Genomic DNA, 18,450 nt, shown 5'->3' with positions numbered 1-18,450 from the left:
ATTCTAGTAAATCTCTTCTGCACCCTTTCAAAAGCCTTCACACCTTTCCTGAAGTGCGGTGCCCAGAACTGGACACAATACTCCAGTTGTGGCCGAACCAGCGCTTTATAAAGGTTCATCATGACTTCCATACTTTTGTACTCTATGCCTCTATTTCTAAAGTCCAGGATCCTGTATACTTTTTAAACCGCTTTCTCAACCTGTCCTGCTACCTTCAATGATTTGTGCACATACACCCCCAAATCTCTCTGTTCTTGTATCCCTTTTAGAGTTGTGCCCTCTAGTTTATATTGCCTCTCCTTGTTCTTCCTACTGAAATATATCACTTCACATTTTTCTGCGTTAAATTTAATCTGCCACGTGTCCACCCATGCCACCAGCCTGTCTATATCCTCTTGAAGTCTATCACTATCCTCCTCAGTGTTTACTACCCTTCCAAGTTTTGTGTCATCTGCAAATTTTGAAGTTGTGCCCTGTACACCCAAGTCCAAGACATTAATATATATCAAGAAACGCAGTGGTCCTAGCACTGACCCTTGGGGAACACCACTGTACACTTCCCTCCAGTCCGAAAAGCAACCATTCACCACTACTCTCTGTTTCCTGTCCCTTAGCCAATTCTGTATCCATGTTGCTACTGTCCCCTTTATTCCACGAGCCACAATCTTGATGATAAGCCTACCATGCGGCACTTTATCAAACGCCTTTTGAAAGTCCATATACACCACATCAACTGCATTGCCCACATCTACCCTCTCTGTTACTTCATCAAAAAACTCTATCAGGTTAGTTAAACACAATTTGCCGTTAAGAAATCCGTGCTGGCTTTCTCTAATCAATCCATCCTTGTCCAAGTGACTGTTAGTTCTGTCCCGGATTATCGTTTCTAAAAGTTTCCCCACCGCTGAGGTTAAACTGACTAGCCTATAGTTGCTGGGTTTATCCTTACACCCTTTTATGAACAAGGGTGTAACATTTGCAATTCTCCAGTCCTCTGGCACTACCCCCATATCTACGGATGTTTGGAAGATTAAGGCCAGTACCTCCGCAATTTCCACCCTTACTTCCCTCAGCAACCTAGAATGTATCTCATCCGGACCGGGTGACCTATCTACTTTAAATACAGCTAGTCTTTCAAGTACCACTTCTTTATCAATTTTTAGCCCATCCAGTATCTCAACTATATCTTCTTTTACTGAGACTCTGGCAGCATCTTTTTCCTTGATAAAGACAGATACAAAGTACTCATTTAGTACATCAGCCATCCCCTTTGCCTCCATGAGTAGATCTCCTTTATGGTCCCTAATCGGCCCCACCCCTCCTTTTACTACGTGTTTACTGTTTACATGCCTGTAGAAGACTTTTGAATTACCTTTTATGTTGTACGCCAGTCTATTCTCATACTCTCTCTTTGCCCCTCTTATTTCCTTTTTCACTTCCCCTCTGAACTTTCTAAATTCTGCCTGGTTCTCACTTGTGTTATAAACCTGATATATTTTTTCCGTTTCATCTCACTCAATATCTCTTTTGTCATCCAGGGAGCTCTGGCTTTAGTTGCCCTACCTTTCTGCCCCGTGGAAATGTGCCTAGACTGTACCTGAACCATCTCCTCTTTAAAGGCCGCCCACTATTCAATTACAGTTTTGCCTGCCAATCTTTAATTCCAATTGAGTATTTTACTTTGGAGTGGTCCGTGTCCTTTTCCATAGCTATTCTAAACCTTATGATACTATGATCACTGCTCCCTAAATGCTCTCCCACTGACACTTGCTCCACTTGGCCCACCTCATTCCCTAGAGTCCAGCAATATCGCCTTCCTCGTTGGGCCGGAAACGTACTGATTAAGAAAGTTATCCTGAACACATTTCAAAAATTCCTCCCTCTCTGTGCCCCTTATATTATTATTGTAATCCCAGTCTATATTAGGATAGTTGAAGTCCTCAGTTATCATTACTCTATAGCTTTTGCACCTCTCTGTAATTTCCCTGTAAATTTGCTCCTCTATATCCTTCCCTCGAGTTGGTGGCCTATAGAATACACCCAGTAGTGTAATTTCTTAACTATAACCAAATAGATTCTGTCCATGACCCCTCCAGGACATCCTCTCTCTCCAGTACTGCAATATTCTCCTTAATCAATACTGTCAACCCCCCTCCTTTCTTTCCTTCACTATATTTCCTGAACACCTTGTATCCAGGAATATTTAGTACCCAATCCTGCCCTTATATGCATTCAGCCCAAACTAATCCTCCCATCTTATATAGCTGCATGGTGCATATACATGTCATCACATCCGCTATGGGGAGCATACTAACACTAGGGCATCACTGTATGTCATCATGACAACTGGAACTTCTCACCTCTTCTACTATTATTCATAGAATCGTACAGCACAGAAGGAGGCCATTCGGCCCATTGTGCCTGTGCTGGCTCTTCGAAAGAGCTATTCAATTATTCCCACTCCCCTGCACTTTCCGATAGCCCTGCAAATCTTTCCTTTTCAAGTATATATCCAATGCCCTTTTGAAAGTCACTACTGAATCTACTTCCATTACCCATTCAGGTAGTGCACTCCAGATCATAACTCGTGAGTAAAAAAAATTCTCCTCATCTCCAGTTATCTTAAATCTGTGTCCTCTGGTTAAAGACTCTCCTGCCAGTGGAAACAGTTTCTCCTTATTTACTCTATCAAAACTTTTTATAATTTTAAACAATTCTATTAAATCTCTGCTTAACCTTCTGCTCTAAGGAAAACAATTCCAACTTCTCCAGTCTCTCCACATAACGGTTCCCTCATCCCTGGTATAATTCTAGTAAATCTCCTCTACATCCTCCAAGACCTTGACATCCTTCCTAAAGTGTAGTTCCCAAAATTGGCCACAATACGCCAGTTGAGGCCTAACCTTGTTGCAGGAGAAGGCTACCCATAACAAAAGAGAGAACACACAATCAGAGGACCACCCCTAACACTTATCCTCTAAACCTAGGTGGGCACACAGAACATCTTTGGTGCAGCCTGACCTGCCTTGCCTCCCTACATTGGTCCACTCTTCCTCCATAAAGAGTCCCCTTGTGCTATTGTGGACACTGGTAAAGATGGCAGTGCTACAATAATTGGCACAAAGACTCCTGATCACCTATATGGAAGCATGGGAAAAAAAAGCATAGGAATAGCCTTAAAAAATTGCTACCAATCTTCATGTAGGGCTGCCCATAAACCACAGTCCCTAACGACCTTGAATATTACATTTCATGTGGGCAGGTGGATGAATCAATGCCAACAAACTGTGTGCCTGATGTAATGATGTCATCAAGGCCTCATTTCCATACTTCCTTTGGCAAACTGCCAGGTGCTTTCTGGGATACTCAAAAAAACCTATCACAAAATTGAAGATGAAGCTAAATAGGTGGAGGTTTGGCATGAAGTTTCTGCCCCTTTTTCCAATTGGAAATTCTAGGGTATTGTCTCCATTTCAGCCTAATGCAATCTTTTTTCACACACTGGCAATAAGTAAATTGCAGTCCAATTTTTATTTATTCAAAATATTAAATGGAACAATGTTAACAAAGTCAGGCATCTGGGCTTTATTTTGAACAAAAACAATTAGAAACATATAGATGTTTTCTTGTTCCAGAAAATGATTGGAATGAAATAATGAATGTGTTTTGTGGATATTTCTGCAGATTATAATAAATGTTTTGCATAATGCAAGAGCTGAGATGTTCTTTCAGTACTTAGTGTTAATGGCTTGCCATGTTTCTAGTTGTGTTCTATATGATCATTGTAGTTACTGTTGAGTTCTCAAAGGTACTCAGTCTAAAAATAGAAAGGATATCTTTGATTTAGTACTTGAAAAGTATAACAACCTGTGGTGTGGTTGAATCAAAACCACTCCTTCTAAGGCTGCTATGAAAGTCAGCTAAATTTAACCAAATTTGACCTTCTGCCAAAAGCAGCTGGCTGGAAAACTAAAAACTCTCGCCATGGTATGCAGCTATAAAAGTCAGTGGGGGAGGGGTGAAGCATTTCACTGTTACCTTAAGGAGATTATTAATTAAAGGATGTGGTGAGCTTACATCGTAGTCACTTTTTATAGCCCACAGCAGGCATTATTGCACAGCTCAAAAATATATAAAAAGCCTGAAACATCAGCTCTGGGAAGCTGATAATGTAAAACTCAAGGGTGGAAATTGCAGAGGTACTGGCCATAATCTTCCAATCCTCCTTAGATACAGGAATGGTGCCAGAGGACTGGAGAATTGCAAATGTTACACCCTTGTTCAAAAAAGGGTGTAAGGATAAACCTAGCAACTACAGGCCAGTCAGTTTAACCTCGGTGGTGGGGAAGCTTTTAAAACCAATAATCTGGGACAAAATTAACAGTCACTTGGACAAGTGTGGATTAATTTAGGAAAGCCAGCACGGATTTGGTAATGGCAAATCGTGCTTAACTAACCTGATTGAGTTTTTTGATGAAGTAATAGAGAGGGTTGACAAGTGCAAAGCGGTTGATGTGGTGTAAATGGACTTCCAGAAGGCATTTGATAAAGTGCTACATAATAGGCTTGTCATCAAGGTTGAAGCCCATGGAATAAAGGGGGCAGTGGCAGCATGGATACGAAATTGGCTGAGTGACAGGAAACAAAGAGTAGTGATGAACGGTTGTTTTGCGGACTGGAGGAAGGTATACAACGGTGTTCCCCAGGGGTTGATACTAGGACCACTGCTTTTTTTGATATATATTAATGACTTGGACTTGGGTGTACAGGGCACAATGTCCAAATTTGCAGATGACACAAAACTTGGAAGTGTAGTGAACAGAGAGGAAGATAGTGATAGACTGCAAGAGGACATAGACAGGCTGGTGGAATGGGCAGACACGTGGCAGATGAAATTTAACGCAGAGAAGTGCAAAGTGATACATTTTGGTAGGAAGAACGAGGAGCGGCAATATAAACTAAAGGGTACAATTCTAAAGGGGATGCAGGAACAGAGAGACCTGGGGGTACATGTGCATAGGTCGTTGAAGGTGACAGAGCAGGTTGAGAAAGAGGTTAAAAAAGCATAATGGATCCTGGGCGTTATAAATAGAGGCATAGAGTACAAAAGCAAGGAGATAATGATGAATCTTTATAAAACACTGGTTTGGTGATAGATATATTTATTAATGCTAAAAGGATCAAGGGATATGGGGAAAAAGCGGGAACAGGGTACTGAGTCAGACGATCAGCCATGATCATTTTGAATGGCAGAGCAGGCCCGAAGGGCCGAATGGCCTACTCTTGCTCCTATTTTTTTCTATGGTCACAACTGGAGTATTGTTTCCTATTCTGGGCACTGCACTTTAGGAAGGATGTGAAGGCCTTAGAAAGGGTGCAGAAAAAGATTTACTAGAATGGTTCCAGGGATGAGGGACTTCAGTTACGTGCATAGACTGGAGAAGCTGGGATTGTTCTCTTGAAAGCAGAGGAGGTTGAGAGGAGATTTGACAGAGGTATTCAAAATCATGAGGGGTCTAGACAGAGTAGATAGAGAGAAACTATTCCCATTGGCAGAAGGGTTGAGAACCAGAGGACACAGATTTAAGGTGATTGGCAAAATAACCAAAGGCGACATGAGGAAAAACTTTTTTACCACAGCGAGTGGTTTGATCTGGAATGCACTGCCTGAAAGGGTGCTGGAGGCAGATTTAATTGTGGCTTATAAAAGGGAATTGGATAAGTATTTGAAGGGAAAAAATTTGCAGGGCTACGTGGAAAGGGCAGGGGATGGGATTAGCTAGATTGCTCTTGCAGAGAGCCGGCACGGGCACGACGGGCCGAATGGCCTCCTTCTGTGCTGTAACCATTCTTTGATTCCAAATGCTTCCCTTGACACGAGTTGTGGGGAAATGTAAAGAAAAGCACAACTGCTACTTCGTACAAAGGTGCAAAGCAGGAACAATGAGTTGTCCGCTAGCCATGTGGGCGGAGGGAGCAGAGAGGGGAAAGAGGGGGAGTAAGATGGAGGGGAGAATGAGTAAAAGAAAAAGTTGAGTTTGTGATTTCTCTTGTTCTGATGTTTTGTACAAAAAACAAACTGTAGTCACTTTTGCAGCTTCTGAAAATGGTTTCCCTGGGGCGTTAGTCTGCAGTAATTTTTCAAACCTACACTGGAGTGGAGGACAGGATGGAGCTTACAAACAGCAAAGCGTGTCATGCCATGCCGGTTTTCCTGTCAATCATAAAAAAAATTCTCAGACTTGTAGGTCCAAATGCAAATTGGGATTTCTTGCTTGCTAGCTTGTTGAGTTCCTTCAGCTGTCAGTGTCAGCTCTGGCAAGCCCATGAACTCAAGCCCACGGCTGGGCTTTTTCCCAAAATGCAGTTTTCATAGTTTTCAGTGTCTCCGCTCCCTTCCACCCCCCATAAGAAAGTAACTTCTCTGAATGTTGGGAAAGGCACTATCAAGTAGGGGCCATAAAATATAAGATAGTCACTAATAAATCCAATGGGGAATTCAGGGGAAACCCAGAGAGTGGTTAGAATATGGAACTCACTACCATAAGGAGTAGTTGAGGCGAATAGCATAGATGCATTTAAGGAGAAGCTAGATAAACACATAAGGGAGAAAGGAATAGAAGGATATGCTGATAGGGGTAGATGAAGTAGGGAGGGAGAAGGCTCATGTGGAGCATAAACACCGGCATGGACCAGTTGGGCCGAATGGCCTGTTTCTGTGCTGTGCATTCTATGTAAGTAGGGTGTTTCCCCACTCATTAGATGACGAGATATTATATTTCCTGACCAGCCTCAGCCCTACAATGAGGCAAAGTTCCATTTGTCTGAGGCACATTAAATGTGGTCCTCCACTGCCAATTCCAGCAGTGGTGGAGGTATTGAGATGATCATTGTGGAGGAGTTAGGCCGAAGCTTGGAGCAGGCTTCGCGCTTTTGGGTGTCTTGAGACAGCAGAGAACCATGAGTGTCAGTCATCCCAAAAGACAAATGATGTTCAATGAGAGTCTGAAATCCAGAAATTGGCATCAACTGGAGCTGAAGATGATTCTACCAGAGATCACCTGCTTGAAGTTGGAGCTGAGCCAAACAATAATAAAAAAACAAGCCAGGAGTGGAAGCATTGTTGACTACAGACGATCAAACTTTGCTGCAGACAAGTAGAATTTCGGAAAACTTTTGCTAAACATCTACAGAAGATTATAATAACGACATTACTTGCAACACCAATTTGAAGGGGTAAAGAGGACCTTAGTTCTGTGTGTATAAGCAAAACAATCAAGAAATACTACCATTAATAGTAGAAAAGGAACTAAAGTGTGGCTCAGAACAAGTTCTTGAGCAGAGAGAGGTTGGGGAACAGCACTTGATCAGAATGGCTCCACATGGTGCAAAGATATTAAAGGAAACCTGTACCTTGATGTCTCTTCCCCCCCACAAGAACAACACCTTGTTTTTTGATCAAGATTTTGAATAAGGTTCTAAGATTAGTGAATTACTTCGTACCCTCTCGGAGTTCTCTAAAGCTTCTTCCAGGAACTGGATCTTGCTCTGTAGTGCATCTATCTGTCCCCGCTTGGCTGTGATCTGCTTTTGCATTCCCACGGCAACTTTCATTGCTGTAGGGCACACAATTTAACTTTGAAAATTGAATTAGGGCATTACTGATAGCAAGCCAGAAAGGGTACAACTATGCAGTGATAAATCCTTATAACAGACAAAAAAAAAAGGCCATTCTATGATTGAGGGCTAGAAGAGTGCCAACAAATTAGCATAGCTAATTGGCATAGATTCTTCAAAGAACATTGTGAGCTCAATTCTTTCTGAAGACATAAAGCCCTGAATTTTTGCAGGGGTTATCCCGATTTCCTGCCATAACGTCAGTGAAGATTGTTGGAACTTTTGTAGAAACGGTGTAAATGGCCCTTATCAGCCATTTTTCTGAGGGTTCCAGCAATCTCCCACCAAAGTTATGGCTGGAGATCGGGATAATTCATCTCCCCCTAACCGTATAAATTCAGGGCCATAAATTATTATGGTAAGGTCAAAAGTAAAAAAATGCAAGTTTAGAAATTTGAAATAAAACCAAAAGTACTGGAAATGCAGAGCATGTCAGTCATTGTCTGAAAGGGAAAGATAGAATAGTGATTCTTCAACTGAAATGTTCCAGATGCAGACTGGCCTACATGAATTCCAGCATTTTCTGTAATTTATCACAGTTCCCACTGAGTTTTCCCTTCTCAGTGAGGCACAAAAAGATGGTTATTACATCCCTGTATCGTAGGATGTTCCAAAGGTATTGGAGGCACAAAGATGTAGAAAAACATGCTGGAGTTTGGTCAGAGGGTCAGCAGTTCTCTTCCAGTTACTACAACTTTTATTGGTTTCACTGGAAGACAAAACCATTAAAAAGTTCAGTATTTTCAGAAATAATCATAATAATTTAGCTTATTTGGTTAATTGTGCATGTCTGAAGGAAAATTATTTGAATATATATATTGTTCAACAGTTATCAAAGGCCCAAATATTATATTCATATATATTTTCAAAAAATCACTGCAGTGTATCCACCATACAAATAAATATAACTTTCAGAAAAAACCCAGAAAGACAAAGTAGCTTGTATATATAATAGTCTAGTAAAAAAATGGACTAAAAATTAGTACCATGGGTATCGGCTCCTTCAAGGACTTTCATTGCCTCTCTGGTTTGATCTAGATCACATTGGGCTGCTTTCAGCTGAGCTTTAAGTTTGTTTGTATTCCATTCGTATTCTTCGGTTTTGCAAGCGTAGCTCCTCTGCAAATTATTATACTCCTCTACAACCAACCAAAAAGAACTAAATCATAAACTCATACAAATAAATAACATTTGAACTTGGCGTCTTCAACAGTCCTTATTTGATGTATTTCACATTTATACAACAAAGCATAGAGTCAGAGTGTCTCAACACAGTTACAGGCCATTTAGCCCATCAAATCCATGCTGTATTTTTCTCCATAGAAGAACCTAATCCCATCTGCTCCACACATCCTTTAATATTTCTCTTCTATAACATACCTGATTCTCATTTAAAGCAATCTATGGATTCTGCATTATCAATGGTTTGCGTCAGAGAATTCCACATTCTAACTATTCTCCATTTAAAGACATTTTTTATAACCTCCCCTTTAATTCTTTTGATTATCTTAGTTAATGCCTTCATTACCTTCATGCCAACCAATGGAAACAATTAATCAATCATAACCCTTCTTAATCTTGCACACATTTATCAGGCCATCCCTTAACTTCACACTTGTAGTGAAAAAGCCCCAAATTCACAAGTCTCTCATCCATGCTGTGCCATTCCCATTGTTTTTATATCATTGCTTTAATGGGGTGCCCAGAACTGCACAAAATACTCCAATACTCAGGACTCAACTGTCACCTAATCTAAGGTTTTGTACAAGTTCAACATTAACTCCTTGCTTTTGTAGTCTATTTTCCCCTTTCATAGCCTATTTCCTTGCACTGCCACCTGCAATGATCTATTTATCTGCTGATCAAGATCCCTCTGCTCTTTTAAGATGTATTTCCTTTCCCTATGTTTTATCAAGTGCTTCGTAATTTCATTATTATAAGTGCCAGTAGTTTATCAGCCAATTGAAGCAAGACTAACTTGCCTAAAAATTCTGAGCATGTTTGAAGAAGGTTGTCACATTTACCACCTTTCAGCCCTCTAATACAATTTTCCTTTCCACAGAATTATGAAAATTATAGTGAGAGGCTTTGCCTTTACTTCCCTAGTTTACCCCACGATCCTTGGATGTAAGCCAATGGGTGCCAGTATTATGTCTACCTTAAGTTTGAGTAACTTTTTAGTACCTTTTCTCTTTGAATAATGACCTCCAATCACTGGTTTAAACCAATTTGGCAGGGGGATGGGCACCAGGATGAAACATTAGAGAGGAGAAACAAGGTGCACAGAAGACTGGGAGGGACAAATAGCACTAGCATTAAGAATAGTTCAGAAATAGTGGGGGGGGGGATCAGACAGGGGGCAAATGCGAGGCAATCTAAGACGAACATGGAGTGCATGTTTATAAACGCACGTAGCGTGGTAAATAAGGTTGGTGAGCTGTAGGCTTAAGTCACCACATGGGACTTTGAGATAGTGGCTCGAAGGGGAAGATTGGGTATTTAATATTCCTCGCTACAATGTATTCAGGAACGATGGGGAAGGAAAGAAAGGAGAAGGAGGGGCAGCATTGATCAAACTATTAAAGCACTGGAAAGGAATGATGTAGTTGAGGGGTCAAAGACAGAATCTATTTGGTTAGAATTAAGGAACAATAGAGGAGCTATTACACTACTGGGTTTATACTATAAGCCACCAAATAGTGGGAAGGCGAAAGAGGAGCAAATTTGCAGGCAAATTACAGAAAGATGCAAGAACTGTTGAGCAGTGATAATAAGAACATAAGAAATAGGAGCAGGAGTAGGCCATACAGCCCCTTGAGCCTGCTCCACCATTCAATAAGATCGTGGCTGATCTTCGACCTCAAATCCACTTTCCCACCATAAGAACATAAGAAATAGGATCAGCATAAATAAGGATTGTCACAAACTGTGGTAGCGGTTGTATTCGAACCCACGCCGTTGCAGAGACTGGACTCTAAATCCACACCTTAGACCATTCGGCCATGCTACTACCTAGTGGGGGATTTCAATTATCCCAATATAGACAATGACAATAACAATGTTAAGGGCAAAGAGGGGGAGGAATTCCTGAAATGTGTACAAAAGAACATTCTTGAACAGTGTGTTTCCAGCCTACCGAGGAAGGAAGCAGTGCTGGATCTAGTTCTGGGGAATGAAGTGGGGCAGGTGGAGCATGTTTCAGTGGGGGAGCATTTGAGGAACAGTGATCATAATATCATTAGGTTTAGAATAGTTATGGAAAAGGACAAGGATCAAATGTGAAAATACTTAACTGGAGGAGGTTAATTTCAGTGAGTTAAAAAGAGATCTTGCCCAGGTGAATTGGAATCAAACATTGGTAAGCAAAACAGTAATTGAACAATGGGAGGCCTTCAAGGAGGAGATGGTTTGGGTACAGAGTAGATGCATTACCACAAGGGGGAAAGGAAGGGCATTCAAATCTAGAGCTCCATAGATCACTAAAGATATAGAAATTAAAATGGAACAGATAAAGGAGGCTTATGACGAATGTATGGTTCATAATACAGTAGAGAACCAGGCTGAATACAGTAGAGAACCAGGCTGAATACAGAAAGTAGAGAGGAGATCTAAAAAAGGGAATAAGAGGGGCAGAGAGAGTATGAGAATAGATTAGCAGCTAACATAAAAGGGAACCCAAAAGTCTTTTATAAACATATAAATAGTAAAAGGGTAGTCAAAGGAAGGCTGGGACCGATTAGGGACAAAAAAGGAGATTTTCTTGTGGAGGCAGAGAGCATGGCTGAGGTACAAAATGAATACTTTGCATCCATCTTCACTAGAGAAGAGGATGCTGCTGTTGTAGCAGTAAAGGAGGAGGTAATAGCAATATTGGATAGGATAAAAATAGATGAAGAGGAGGTACTTAAAATATTGGCAGTGCTCAAAGTAGAAAAGTCAACCGGTCCAGGTGGGATGCATCCTAGGTTATTGAGGGAAATAAGGGTGGAAATTATGGAGGCTCTGGCCATAATCTTCCAATCCTCCTTAGATGTGGGGACGGTGCAAGAGGATTGCAAATGTTACACCCCTGTTCAAAAAAGTGGAGAGGGATGAACCTGTAAATTAAAAAATTACATAATTTCAAAGTCTGCAAATGACATGAAACTCCCAAATGAAGTAAACAATGTGGAGGATAGTAACAGACTTCAGGAGGACACAGACTGGTGAAATGGGCAGACACATGGCAGATAAAATTTAATGCTGAGAAGTGTGAAGTGTTACATTTTGGTCGGAAGAATGAGGAGAGGCAATGTAAACTAAATGGTGCAATTTTAAAGGGAATGCAGGAACAGAGAGACCTTGGGGTGTATGTACACAAATCCTTGAAGGTTGCAGGGCAAGTTGAGAAGGCTGTTAAAAAAGCTGATGGGATCCTGGGCTTTATTAATAGGGGCATAGAGTACAAAAGCAAGGATGTTATGCTAAACCTTTATAACACACTGGTTTAGGCCTCAGCTGGAGTATTGTGTTCAATTCTGGGCACCACACTTTAGGAAGGATGTCAAGGCCTTGAAGAGGGTGCAGAAGAGATTTACTAGAATGGTGCCAGGGATGAGGGACTTCAGTTATGTGGAGAGACTGGAGAAGCTGGGGTTGAACAGAGAACGTTAAGAGGTGATAGAGGTGTTCAAAATCATGAAGGGATTTGATAGAGTAAATAAGGGGAAACTGTTTCCAATGGCAGAAGGGTCAATAACCAGAAGATACAGATTTAAGGATGACCGGAAAAAGAGCCAGGGCCGAAACATTTTTTTAATGAAGCGAGTTGTAATGATCTGGAATGCACTGCCTGAAAAGTGTTGGAAGCAGATTCAATAGTAACTTTCAAAAGGGAATTGGATAAATCTTTTAAGGAAAAAAAATTACAGGGCTATGGGAAGAGCAAGGGGATGGGACTAATCGGATAGCTCTTTCAAAGAGCCGGCACAGGCAAGATGGGCCGAATGGCCTCTTCCTTTGCCGTATCATATTATGATGCTGTTCTGCATCTTCCTCTGGTGGCTGTACAATTTCAATATCCACCTTGTTCTTGAAAACTGAGGCAAAGTACTTATTTAGTATCTCTGCCATGCCCTCACTCTCCACAACAAGTTAGCCTACTTCATCTCTTAATGGCCTTAACCTTACCTGGACTATCCTATTCTTACGAATGTGCTGATGGAAAGCCTTTTTATTACCCCTAATGTTTTTTTTTGTAATTTTCTCTCATACTCCCTCTTAGCATTTTTAATCTCCATTTTATAGTTTTCCTATATTCTTTATTGTCCTGGCTTTATTTTTTACTACTTGCCCCATGAGCAGTAAATGCTTCTTTTTAGTTTAAAATTTGATCTAATCCCCCTATTCGGCCATGGAACCCTCACCTTTGATCCATTTCCTTTACTGGAATATAATTGATTTGTATTTTTTGCAGCTCCTGTTTAAATGTTTCCTAATCCTGATCATCGGATCATTTGCCAATTTCCCGTTCCATCTAATCTGGGCAAGGTCCTTTATTATCTCGCTTTATTTTGCTTTTTTCCAGTCTTTTCTGTTCTTACATTGACCCTAACTATATTGTGGTTATTGTTTCCCAAATGTTCCCCTACTTTTAGGTTGCCTACTTGTTCTGCTTCATTACCCAGGATCAGGTCCAAGTCAAGCCTCTTTGTTGGAGCAATGCAGCAACATATTGGATGAGAAAACAGTCCTGCACACACTGCAAACATGTTCTCCTTTCTGGCCACAAACATTTTCCCTATTACAGTCTAATGTTTTTGGATAATAACAATCTCCGACAATTATTACTCTATTGTTAATAAATGTTTCTCTAATTCATCTAAGAATTTCATCCTTAATTTGCTTTCCACTTTTTGGCAATTTATAATATACTCTCAAGCAATGTGAGTAATTCCTTGCTATTCCTCAACTCAATCTAAATTTATTCTGTTTGGGCTATATGTCTATTTAAATCTTTATGCTCTAATTAATACAGCCATCCATCCTCACTTACTTCTTTCCCGATCCCTCCTGAAAGCTTCATACCCAGGAATATTTAATTATCGATCCTGACTGAGCTGTAGTCATATTGATGATTAAAATGGAAAATGTATTATGTCATGATTTTCCATTTTAATCCATGACTCTAGTTCCCCAATTTTGTTTCTTATACTCTGTTCAGAGATATTCATAAATTTTAGTTTGGATTCCTTTGGATTTGCCACTTTTCTTTTTATTGCCTTCTTGATTCTTTTTCTTGCTATCTTGACCTGCTTAAACTCTTTCAGTGTTTTTACCTTATTACCGAGACACCTAGAATTCACTTTCCTTTCCAAGATGCTGACTCTCCTCTCTTGCCTTTTCTCTTGATCACCACCCTCCACCCACCGCCCCTCCCCCCCGCCACTTCACATTAGTTTTAACCCTCACCCACAGCGCCAGTTAACCTCTTTGCAAGAATATTAGTCTCAGCTCTGTTCAGTTGTAGACTGTCCTGTCGACCCATCTCACTCCTGCCCGAGATCTAGTAACAGTGCCCCAGGCTTGTGACCTTTTACCTCATTCACCATGTGTGCAGCATGCATTTACCTCTCTAATTTGGCTAGCATGTGGCACTAGTAGTAATCCTGAGATTACCTATGACATTCTGCTTCTCAGTCTATTTTCCAGCTACCGGAACACTTTTTTTTTGCCAATCCTGAATCCTATTCTTGCCTATGTTGTTTGCTCTGATATGAACCATGGCTTCCAGATGATTCACCACCTTCTACATCTGCTTTGTAATGTCCTTTATCCTGGTATCTGAGAGACAGCACAGCATTCAGGACATAGAAACATAGAAAATAGGAGCAGGAGCAGGCCATTCGGCCCTTCGAGCCTGCTTCGCCATTCAATATGATCATGGCTGATCCTCCATCTCAATACCATATTCCCGCTCTCTCCCCATACCCCTTGATGCCTTTTGTGTCTAGAAATCTATCTAGCTCCTTCTTAAATATATCCAGTGACTTGGCCTCCACAGCTTTCTGTGGTAGAGAATTCCACAGGTTCACCACCCTCTGAGTGAAGAAGGTTATCCTCATCTCAGTCCTAAATGTCCTACCCCGTATCCTGAGACTTTGACCCCTCGTTCTGGACCCCCAGCCAGGGGAAACATGCTCCCTGCATCCAGTCTGTCTAGCCCTGTCAGAATTTTATACGTTTCAATGAGATCCCCTCTCATTCTTCTAAACACGAGTGAATAGAGGCTGAGTCGACCCATTCTCTCCTCATACAACAGTCCTGCCATCCCAGAAATCAGTCTGGTGAACCTTCGCTGCACTCCCTCTATGGTAAGTACATCCTTTCTTAGGTAAGGAGACCAAAACTGCACACAATACTTCAGGTGTGGTCTCACCGAGGCCCTATGTAACTGCAGTAAGACATCCTTGCTCCTGTACTCAAATCCTCTTGCAATGAAGGCCAACATACCATTTGCCTTCCCAACTGCTTGCTGCACCTGCATGTTTGCTTTCAGTGACTGGTGTACAAGGACACCCAGGTCAAATTTGTAAATCAACATTTCCCAATCTATCACCATTTAAATGATACTCTGCCTTTCTGTTTTTCCTTCTGAAGTAGATAACTTCACATTTAGCCACATTATACTGCATCTGCCATGTATTTGCCCAATCACTCAACTTGTCTAAATCGCCTTGAAGCTTCTTTACATCCTCCTCACAACTCACGATCCTACCTAGTTTTGTGTTGTCAGCAAACTTGGAAATATTACATTTGGTTCCCTCATCCAAATCATTGATATATATTGTGAATAGCTGGGGCCCAAGCACCAATCCCTGCTGTACCCCACTAGTCACCGCCTGCCACCCCGAAAAAGACCCATTTATTCCTACTCTCTGTTTCCTGTCGGTTAACCAATTTTCAATCCATGCCAGTATATTACCCCCAATTCCATGTGCTTTAATTTTCCACATTAACCTCTTATGTTAGTGTGAAAATCCAAATACACCACATCCACTGGTTCTCCCTTATTTATTCTACCAGTTACATCCTCAAAAAACTCCAGTAGGTTTGTCAAACATGATTTCCCTTTCATAAATCCATGTTGACTTTGTCTAATCCCGTTGATATTTTCTAAGTGTCTTGTTATCACATCCTTTATAATGGACTCTGGCATTTTCCCTACTACTGATGTTAGTCTAACTGTTCTGTAGTTCCCTGTTTTCTCTCTCCCTCCTTTTTTAAATAGTGGGGTTACATTTGCCACCCTCCAATCTGCAGGAACTGTTCCATAATCTATAGAATTTTGGAAGATGACAACTAATGCATCCACTACTTCCATGGCTACCTCTTTTAGTACTCTGGGATGCAGTTTATCAGGCCTTGGGGATTCATCGTCTTTTAGTCCCATTAATTTCTCCAGCACTATGTTTTTTTACTAATACTAATTTCCTTTAATTCCTCCTTCTTACTCGTCCCTTGGTTCCCTAGCATTTCTGTGAAGTTATTTGTGCCCTCTTCTGTGAAGACAGAACCAAAATATTTGTTTAGTTGCTCTGCCATTTCCTTGTTCCCCATTATAAATTCTCCCGCTTTTGACTGTAAGGGACCTACATTTGTCTTCACTAATCTTTTTCTTTTTACATACTTGTAGAAGCTTTTACAGTCCACTTTTATGTTTCTTTCAAGTTTACTCTCATACTCTCTTTTTCCCCTCTTAATCAATCTCTTGGTCCTTTTTTGCTGAATTCTAAACTGCTCCCAATCCTCAGGCTTGCTACTTTTTCTGGCAACTTTATATGACTCCTCTTTGGATCTAATACTATCCTTAATTTCTTTTGTGTTTTTGCGCCAGAAAGGATTGTATAATTGTTGCAATTCATGCATTCGTTCCTTAAATGTTAGCCATTGCCTATCCACCATCATGCCTAGACTCTCAATTACAGTTACAGAAGTGAATGTCTACACCGTTCGCTATTGATTCTCCTACTGCCAATGCGTTCCTGCATTCAACTCTCCCTCCTCGGGCAGCTCGCAGCTGCCCTTCCCTGAGTCATCATCCTTGGAACAAGTGTTCATTATTGAAAACTTATTTGCCAAGACAGGGCCCTCAGGAGGCACTTGTGCCTTTCTTGCCTTTTCACCTCATTGGATGGTCACTCACTTCCAATCCTTATCCTCCAGCACTCTGCCTTTAGGGTGACTACTTCTTGAAACATGTGTTCCAGAAACCTCTCCTCCCATATAGGGCAGGGTAACTCCCGCTGTTCCTCAAGCTCAGTGACTTTAAGCTTGAGTTAAAGCAGCAGGACACACTTCCTGCAAGTATGTTTGCCCAGGATGCTCAAATCAACGCCCACATCCAGCAAGATTTGCAGAACACAGGCCACAGTTGCCACTCTAAGCTTTTAAAATTTTTATCTTACTTAAAGCTACACAATGTGAAGATATTTAAGAAGGAGATCCTATCACTTTAAGGAATATGATTAAAATCCAATCCACCAATTCTCTAACATGGTCATACCTTACTTTAACAAATGCACAACAGTTAATGTACCATGCAATTAATTAAACAATTCATATTCCATTAATAGCATTGGTTAACATCTTCAAATAAGCCACTGACAGAACTACCTTTCAATAAGATGTTGATGGGACGTCAGGTATCAATTGGCTTGCAGTCACAAAGATGTCAAACTCATATTTATATGCACATAGAGTATGTTCACTTTAAGAAGGCGGGGTGGGGAAAGAGTTTAATTTATGACATTACCAAGAAAATATGAGAAGCCCAATCAAGATCCAGAAGCCTTGAATTCGCCTTGTTGGCACAGACTGTCCTCATACCTTTCAGATCACCCATTTGGTTCTGGATGAGATTTATTTCAGTTGCAAGCACTTCCTTTTCCTGTAGCAAGTCTCTCAATTCAGACATTTGTTCAGTTGCAGAATTTACCAGCTTAATTTTCTCCCTTTCCAGTTCAGTGAGGTGTCCCTGTAGTTCTTGCATTTGTGCATCTTTCTGTTCCAATTCAGTCTAATAGAAAAGACAGCTATTAACAGCAAATTGGATTTATGCGAGATGACAACCATCACCAAATCTATACAGGTGTACATGTATGAACACACCTCTGCCTACAATCTAATACTGTAAAAACGGTCTGTCAGCATAAATGTCATACTTCCAGTAACTCACTACTTTTGTCACCCCTCCTTATGAACAAATTTATTCAAAACAAAGCAAATTTCCCACAGCCAACTCAAATGCAGATTTCTTCCACCCAGTTGCTCAGATGCAAGATATCACAACAATAGCAACAATCATGGGTATGTTTCACTGATATTTTACGATAATTACTAATACCTTTATTATTTTATATACTATTAGTTCTCACTCCCCTACCCTCCAGTTCTTCCATGTTTTTTGTAGCCTGCTTGCTGTTATATTACCTCAGCCTCCCTCCAGACTCCCCACCACTGTACTCCTACCTCCAGTCATTGCCCACACTTGTACCCACTCCTTCAATATTTGAAGATCCACCCTTCTATATTTGCCCTGGTCCCACTTTATACCCCTTACTTCGTCTCACCCTCCCCACCCCACCCCCCAACCCACACACCTTATGGTCAATTGAAACAGATTAAATGTGTGCACAGTTGAAAATATTCTTTCAAAAATCCTCGTCACCTTCAACGTCACCCCTAGCTTCTCCCTGGTTGACTCTATCAGCTTTCTCTCTGCTCCTTCCTCGG

At 40.9% G+C, this 18,450-nt stretch overlaps 1 protein-coding gene across 5 annotated transcripts in view; it reads right to left on the bottom strand.

Moving 5' to 3' along the window:
- LOC137325263 (coiled-coil domain-containing protein 158-like) overlaps window positions 1-18,450 on the bottom strand; it is a 137,979-nt gene that overhangs the window by 34,739 nt on the left and 84,790 nt on the right. For all 5 annotated transcript variants that reach the window (XM_067990174.1, XM_067990183.1, XM_067990146.1 and 2 more), the window contains exons 14-16: window positions 17,545-17,734; window positions 8,664-8,816; window positions 7,504-7,616 (exon numbers count right to left, since the gene is read on the bottom strand). In XM_067990174.1, coding sequence (XP_067846275.1) covers window positions 7,504-7,616; window positions 8,664-8,816; window positions 17,545-17,734 — 456 coding nt within the window. The remainder of the gene's footprint in view (window positions 1-7,503; window positions 7,617-8,663; window positions 8,817-17,544; window positions 17,735-18,450) is intronic.

Source organism: Heptranchias perlo, chromosome 1 (genome assembly GCF_035084215.1).
Source record: "Heptranchias perlo isolate sHepPer1 chromosome 1, sHepPer1.hap1, whole genome shotgun sequence".
Taxonomy (NCBI): Eukaryota; Metazoa; Chordata; class Chondrichthyes; order Hexanchiformes; family Hexanchidae; genus Heptranchias; species Heptranchias perlo.
The sequence above is the reverse complement of the archived record's forward strand: the minus strand, read 5'-3'. Positions and strand labels throughout refer to the sequence as shown.